The following is a 7,746-nucleotide window of genomic DNA, read 5'->3' as shown; positions in this document are numbered from 1 at the left end:
GAAGGGTGAAGAGAGCTGGGAAGCAAACACAAGGGCAGAGCAGGGGGAGAGCAATCTTACTTATCATGACACAGGTATTGATGCTAAAGATCAAAGCGGCCTTGCCCTTTCTTCTCACATAACCATGCTCTTGAGCTCACTGGAAGTTTTACCTCACTATTTAGTGCATGCCTGATACAAAATATTCAATTGGACAGCCTGCTGTTTTCAGCTAAACATGACCATCTATTTCCATCTTGTTTGTTGGTGATTAAAAGCATGGCTGGTAAGAGATGCTTTATTTCCCTGTCTGATTGGGGTTCAGAATAATAAATCCTTTTGCTGTGACTACCATATGCGGTTTCTCACTGTGAAATGTATGCTTAGGTATGTGATGATTTGCCACTCACGGTTCTTTACACGAGGAATCCTTCTGCCTCTGATACCCAACAGACATGCAATTTGTCTGGTGTGGGATGTGGTGTGTTAGGGCTCTTTCCTCTGGGCTGGGGTGCCTTGTGTGTTCATCAGGCAATCATGGCAGTGCTGGTGTTGCTCCAAACTTTAGCTTTTGTGCCATTCCCACACTGGCCAGCTCTACAGGAGCACTGATCCTCTGACCACGCTGGAAAAAAGCATAGCATATTTAATATATAACCACTGTGGATCTGTACTTCAGCTAAGGAAACTTCAATAAAATGTCAGTGATTGCCATACAACCAACTTGCTGGTCAGTGTGTGCGTTCTTACACGACCTTTGTCAAAATCTTCCTCTTGGCAGTGGACTTCTGTTATCACAACATGACAGAATTAGAGAAACACCAGTCTCACAGGCACTTGGGTTACAGGAAAGGTTTAATGCTGTCTGGTGTTAGGAAAGAAATCTGGGTATAGGTGGGAGAAAAGCCCAGGTCCCAAATCCTCATGCAGTGCCCTACCCACAGAGCCAGCTCACTGTAGACCTTTAAGAGATCAATTTTACTCAGAGTAAAAATTAAGCTTTTCATTACTCAGCCTTGGGCTCAGCCCAGTGTGCGGTAATTGCTACAAATAACAAGTTACAGCATGTAACAACACATTAAAATGCTCAACAAGTTCTCCAATTGCTTTTTGTAAAAATGGATCTTAAAGTTAGCATGGAGTTTGCCTGATTTCACTGCCTGTACAGGAGCTCTCAGCAGGTTTTTGCTGGTTGTGCCCAAGCTCTTTGTGATGGACACTTGGCAACTCTGTCTGCCCACAAAGAGGTGCTTTCCAAGGCAATGGCCATTTTTCCTCTCTCTAGCAACATCCTGCCAACAGAATATTCTCCGTTTGTCATTATCTGCAGAGTGAATAGCCTGTGCCATCCTTCTTTTGTGGGATACTATTCTCTTAAAACGTCTGTTGCATTAGACTTTCACACAGGTGCACACCCCTTCCTTCCGTGCCAAACATTTGTGGTGCTACTTGGTGTAGGACTCCAAAGCTGCTGCTTTCTATATTTCAGAATAAACAGCCCAATAAAACCTTTTCTGTTATTTAGACTTGATAAGATTTGGAAGATACATTTCCACAGTGCAAATGAACATATAGCAGAAATGCCTGAGCCAGTCAAGCCAGCGCAGATCTGAGATTGAGCCTGGAGATAACATGATACTGCCAGACTGGACTGGGTGCCAGTTCATACTCATTTCACCTCATTCTGGTGAAATCAGGCATCTGGTCCTGCAGCATTTCCTCCTCTTGGCTTCCCACTGCCTTCCCTTGTACTGGGTAGGCATGCTTGATGTAAACACATTGTTCTGCTTTGTTTTTTGCATTTTCGTCCCACACTGAATCACCTTGTCTATTGTATTCCAAAGAATCACAGAATCACAGAATTGTAGGGGTTGGAAGGGACCTCAAGTGATCATCGGGTCCAACGCCCCTGCCAAAGCAGGTTCCTTAGAGCAGGTTGCCCAGGTAGGCGTCCAGACAGGCCTTGAATATCTCCAGAGAAGGAGACTCCACAACCTCCCTGGGCAGCCTGTTCCAGTGCTCAGTCACCCTCACCGTGAGGAAATTCTTTTGCATATTGGTGTGGAACTTCCTGTGATCCATTCTGTGGACATTGCCCCTTGTCCTGTCCCCACAAACCCCTGAAAAGAGGTTGGCCAAATCCCTCTGTCTCCCACACTTCAGGTATTTGTAAACATTAATAAGATCCCCTCTCAGTCTTCTTTTCTCCAGGCTGAACAGACCCAGGTCTCTCAGCGTTTCCTCATAGGGAAGATGCTCCAGGCCCCGTATCATCTAAGGAGCATAAGAAGGAGCAAGCAAATGCTAAGCAATATGTCAACAGAAAGTAGTGGTGAAACAACACCCATCCATTACAGCCCACATTTCAGAGAGAGCATTCACCTCTGTGTAGAGAGTGACCACAAAGCCCCTCCACTTTTTTTGTTTACACTGGCACTTTTCAAGAGACAGAGACTCTCTCACACATTTCAGATCATATTTCACAGGTAATAATAAAAAACACTACAAATATATATTCATTATACACAGTAGCCATAAAGCCAAGCATCATCTTCCTATACGTGAGCTCCGAGATGTCAGTGGTAATTTTTCCATCAATGTCAGACAAGCACAAGCTCACCATTTCAGCTTTTAGACATCTCTCCAGACACGTGGAGAAGGTCTAAAGTTCACTGCTGGAGAGGAGGAAAGTGATCAGCAAAGTGATGCACTTCTGTCCATGGCAGAGCAGAGCGGTATCATGCTACAGATGTCTATGAAAACAGGAAATTAGAGAGGAAACATTCTTAGAAAAACAGTAACAATAGGAAAAACAGTGACACAAATTACATTATCATTAGTTGCTGACATTAGGTAACCTGTAGACGTACAGATTTTACTTGTCTTATTTAGTAACATATTTCCAGAAGTCTGTTTCTCAGTGTTTCTTGATAGTGTAGACATTTCTTTTGGAGCTGGCTGATGGAGCCCTCAGAAGTGCACTAAGACTTCTATTTGAAATTTCTTTTCATTTCTTTCATAATTACACAGAGAAGGTATGAGTGTTAAATAAATATGAGGAAAAATCAAAAATTCAAATATGACTGCATACGAAAGCATTACATAAATATCTGCTCATATCCTTATAAACATATAGAATTTTTCTCCTTGCCCTAAAAGTAATTTTATGTATGAAATATAGACTGCACAGGCAAACTTGAAGATGTGAAGAAGACCTTCTGAAGCCTTTGCTCTTTCATTTTAACGAGAAGTCCTGGCTCTGCGTCTTTCCTGGAAAGTCAAAGCAGCTTTGGTAATGGGACCCTGGCAGTTCTGCTTGTGAGTGGGAAATGGCAAAAGCCCGCTCAGATACAGCTGAGAGGATTAACACAAACTCTGTTGGTGTTTTCACTGCAGTTTCTCCTCGGAAAGTGAAACAAACATGGCTTTATTTTTAAACTGGATGCTTTATATATATATGTATGTGTGTGCATTGTTTATTTTTAAACCAGATGCTTTCAGTCTATCCTGAATTATTTCATGTGTCTCTATGGTAAAGCCTGGCCCCACTGAGTCAAGGAACGTTTTGGTGCTGATTTCAGTGGGGCCAGGACATTGTTTCCTTCCAACTTATGACATTCCAGAGCAGATTTATTGTTTTCTAGATGTCAGCAAACAAATGAACTCTTCAATAGGAGAGGTAAAGTGGGACATTTTAAGCTGAACTGTGCTTCCTGGAGGCACAAATAATAAACTGGACACCTGTTACACTATTAACATCGGGTTTCTTGGAAGAATAAGAGCCACTGATTAAAGTGCAGTAAACACAGGATTAGATCCTCTTTTCCTTTTATATGTCATATATTCTACTTAGAGTAAGAATGAAGTCACCAAACTAGTTTTGTTCATCTAATTAAAATGGGTACTTTCTTGCTTCCTCATTTGAAAATGGCTGTAACAAGCAACATTATGGGATTTCTCTATCTGTCTGAATAGTTTCCAAGTTAGAGTTTTCTGTCTACAAAGAGAAGGTTTCTGGGAGGAGTGAAAGGACAGCCTGGACCAAACAGCCCGACTCATCTCTTGAAAATACTTTCAGAGAAAAAAATAACTTTATCAATCTTCACTCAAAACTGGTGTATTTGCTTCTTATCATTAGGAGTTCTTTGATAAGAACATCAGTGTTTGCTAACAGTATGCAGAATTGCAGATTTATAACATCCTTAAATGTGTAGCTGTTAATATAAGCTTCACCTACACTGTCATATTATTAACAAACCTAACTCCTCAAGCCATGTAAATTTGCACTTGGCCTCCAATCTGGATCAAGTTAAACAGATTATTTGGTGGATACATCCAGGGGTAGCTTAGGTACTGATGACAGGGCCAGAAATCTATGTGTAGTATCATACATTAAAAATACATAATATTTTTTGTTTTTTGGTCAGATAAAATAGAAATCAATATAAATGGAATATCAATTGGAAGTTATGCATACCTTTTTTCCACAGAAAACTTTTAGAATAACAGGAAATGAAGAGTAGAAGAAGGCCTGCTGTAAAAGGTGCTCAAGATCAGACAGTGGTAAAGAAAATTCACCACAGTGAAAGCTTTTAGTTTCACTGTTATCTAAAACAGCTAGACACACAGGAGTAAAATGGCTGGAATTTATTTATTTATTTATTTATTTATTGGTTATTCCAACTGATGACCAGCTGAAGTCATGCTTAGCATTTCCAATGGACTTTGTGCACATGTGGCTCCAAAATGTTAATTGCTTCCCAGATTTTAAAAGACATAATATTTGCCTTGAGAAACTAATTGATTGAAAGCAAATATTTTAGTCTAGAGCTTGTTTTAAGCTCTACTGAAATATTTATTTTTAAGTCAAGTGATAGCTAATAAACTAAGCTAAACTTATGGTCAAAATTTCAATTCCTTTTTGTCCCTGTGTTACTGACAGGTATGAAAGTTTGGTTTTGTCACTCCAGCTGCCAAATTCTCTTAAGGCATTTGGAAAATAATTTGACATAGTACATGCTGACATCTTTGCTGTGGATCCTTGTTATTTTACATGACTCTTTCTTAATGAACATCAAGATATGAAAACTCCCATTGTGAACCATGTATTTATTTAAATGCACCTAAACAAAAGTATAGTTTATTAAAAAAAAAAATCTCCTGAGGTTTAAATGCAATATTTACATACTGATTTCAGTAAGAGCTCAGAATAAGACTCTTTTCATATTAGTAGGTTTAAAAGATTGCCAGTGTTACAAACGGTATGTTTCATCAAAATCCTGATTCACTTGCATGTGCTTCATCCACAAATCCTAAAACATCATGAATCTGATCTCCTTCACTGGATGCCTTGCCCCTGTTTGTGTTCACGTACTTGTGTATCATGCTGTAATGCTGCTCTTTTGTATTGAAGCTATACGGGAATGAAATCTTCTGCCAGTCTTCATTTCTGGGAGTCCAAAATGGTGCTGGGTCAGCAGGTTCAAAAAGAAGTGAACGTTTCTTTCTGCCAGCTTGGCTGCATGGTCTTTAGCCTTGATCGCAAAGACCTCTCGTTCCTTTTTCAAGTAAATTTTCCAGAACTTCAGCTGAAAGTAGCTAACCGGGGAGCGACAGTGGATGGAACACGTTGCAATGAGTGCCAGAGTCATGATGATGGCAATCAGCAACCATCCTACAATCTTGGAAAAGAAACAGGTGGGTTAACAGTGTTTTTACATAGTCCTATGTAAGAGTATAGAACATAACATTGAATCAGACATGGAAACTGTATTTTTGTAGGCCGGACATGGATTTGACCATGAAATACAGGAATCATTCCTGGTTTGTACAGGACTTTGTCATCCCTAACATATTTGCTTCTTAAGTGTGCTGAAAGTAGGTCAGATATAAAAATCATGTACATTAATTACAATGATCTCATGTCTTCCATCTTTGTTTGACTGGTTTGTTCCTTTTAATTTCATTGAAGTATCAGTAACAGTCAGTCTTCCCTGATTTTACTCCTTTCTTACACTATCAGAATTCAACAGTATAGAATTTGCCCCTTTTCAGCCTTTTTCCTGGAGGATCCACAAGCTAAATATTTAACAAATTTAAATACTTTGTGTGTGCGCATAATTATCTCATAAATCTAACTTCATTAGCCAGCCTTAATGTTTTCCTGAGAAAAAGTGATGAAAAATGTTTTTCTCCTGGAGTTAAGGAGAAGACCAAACAAACAGAAACAAAAGTGTAGTGCTGCCAAAATGCTTGAGTTTCATTTCACCGCAAATGAAAAAAATCCACTCACGAGTGCTATTGTTTTTTTGATCATGCAGTTTGCTTTCAGAACTACAATTAAACTGTAATAAGGTAGATACATTTTTAAGCCATTCATCTAGACTACAAGTGTGAATTTAATAATAGGTTCAAACTTTGAGGTTTGTAGTGAAACCAGCCATCTATTGCTTCACTCGCCAGTTCTCTGTTGCAATGAGACATTGGCTTCCTCCCTATTCATGACCTCAGCTTTCTCTCAGCTAATGCATACTTACAACAGTTTGAGATATTTAGAGAGGTAAAAGTGGAAAAAGAGATGAGATTGTGCCAGATGTAATCTAAATGAGAAAAAAAAAACAGCAGTGGAAAGTTCCCTGCCCAGCTCTGGAAAAGGTTTTGCAAGTGCCTCTGCCAAGCAATTGCTATGCAAACATGAAAAAACAGAAGCTAACACAAACAGCCACTTGTTACCTTTCTGTTAGTATTTTTTGACCAATGAATTTTAGCTAATTGTGTACTTTTGCTAGTCACACAGTGTGAGAGATAAGGACTCTTGCAGTCCCCTGCAGGCACCAGTGTGTGTGAAGATGGTGGGGCTGGGGTCCATCAGGGAAGAGCATAGTAGAGAAGCTTTACCTGGGACTGGGCTTGAAGGCTGTGAAATTCACCTATCTCCTTGGACAACTCCTTGTCACAGGGTATTTTCTCCAGCGATGCATTGCAGTACTCTTTGATGTCCCTGCACACCAGCTTTCTGATTAAGCTGCTCCTGCTTACTGCACACTCATAGAAGCTGGCACTGAGCAGGGCCACCGCGATCCAGGTGAAGGGAGCCACCAAGGTGCTGGCTGTCACTGGCATCAGCACTTTGCAAAAGTTTCCACAGGAGTCACAGCTACACCGGTTCTCTGGAGAGCATCTGCCCGTCACCAAAAGCCAGACCCTGGCGTTTATCATGTAGCCGAGCAAGAAGAGGACGAAGGCCGGCACTAAGAGGAAGACAAAGCCATACAAGGTGTTCCAGGAATTGCAAGGACACTTGAAGACCACGGAGGAGAAGATATACTCGCTGGCAGCTGTCAGCAGGGACACAATGCTGTAACCCAGAATCTTCTGGTGGCGGATACAAAAATCCATCGCAGTGCGTAACTTTTCCATTTTCTGCTGCAGGCTCCAGTGGTCTCCCTGTGTTTCAAGGATAGTGAAATCTCAGTCAGGAAAGAAAAAGAGGTGTTTTTGACATCCCACAGCTTATAAAAGCCCAAAGTGCTTTCACTTTCTGTTGCTAAAGCTGTAGCAGCAAATCAAAATCATTGAAGCAGCCCTTTAGGGGAAACAGAAGAGCATGAACTTGCTGCACAGTGTGACAGTCAAGTGGATACCCCAGTGGAAACCCATCCCAATAATCAGCATCAAAACAGCAAAGTCTGTCTTTGTTTCCATGAAAATAGTTTTATATTTGTCCAGACATGCCTGCATTGCAACTAGCAATGGCTTAAACCTCAC

At 40.6% G+C, this 7,746-nt stretch overlaps 1 protein-coding gene across 1 annotated transcript; it reads right to left on the bottom strand.

The window, feature by feature from the left end:
* Nucleotides 1–4,850: 4,850 nt before the first annotated feature.
* Nucleotides 4,851–7,398, bottom strand: CALHM6 (calcium homeostasis modulator family member 6). The gene is given in 3 exon segments (XM_035538732.1): nt 4,851–5,471; nt 5,474–5,660; nt 6,877–7,398. Coding segments are annotated over 3 exon segments (930 nt in total). The 3' UTR covers nt 4,851–5,250.
* Nucleotides 7,399–7,746: the final 348 nt, after the last annotated feature.

Source organism: Cygnus atratus, chromosome 3 (assembly GCF_013377495.2).
Source record: "Cygnus atratus isolate AKBS03 ecotype Queensland, Australia chromosome 3, CAtr_DNAZoo_HiC_assembly, whole genome shotgun sequence".
NCBI classification, from domain to species: domain Eukaryota; kingdom Metazoa; phylum Chordata; class Aves; order Anseriformes; family Anatidae; genus Cygnus; species Cygnus atratus.
This window is presented reverse-complemented; position numbering and strand designations above follow the sequence as displayed.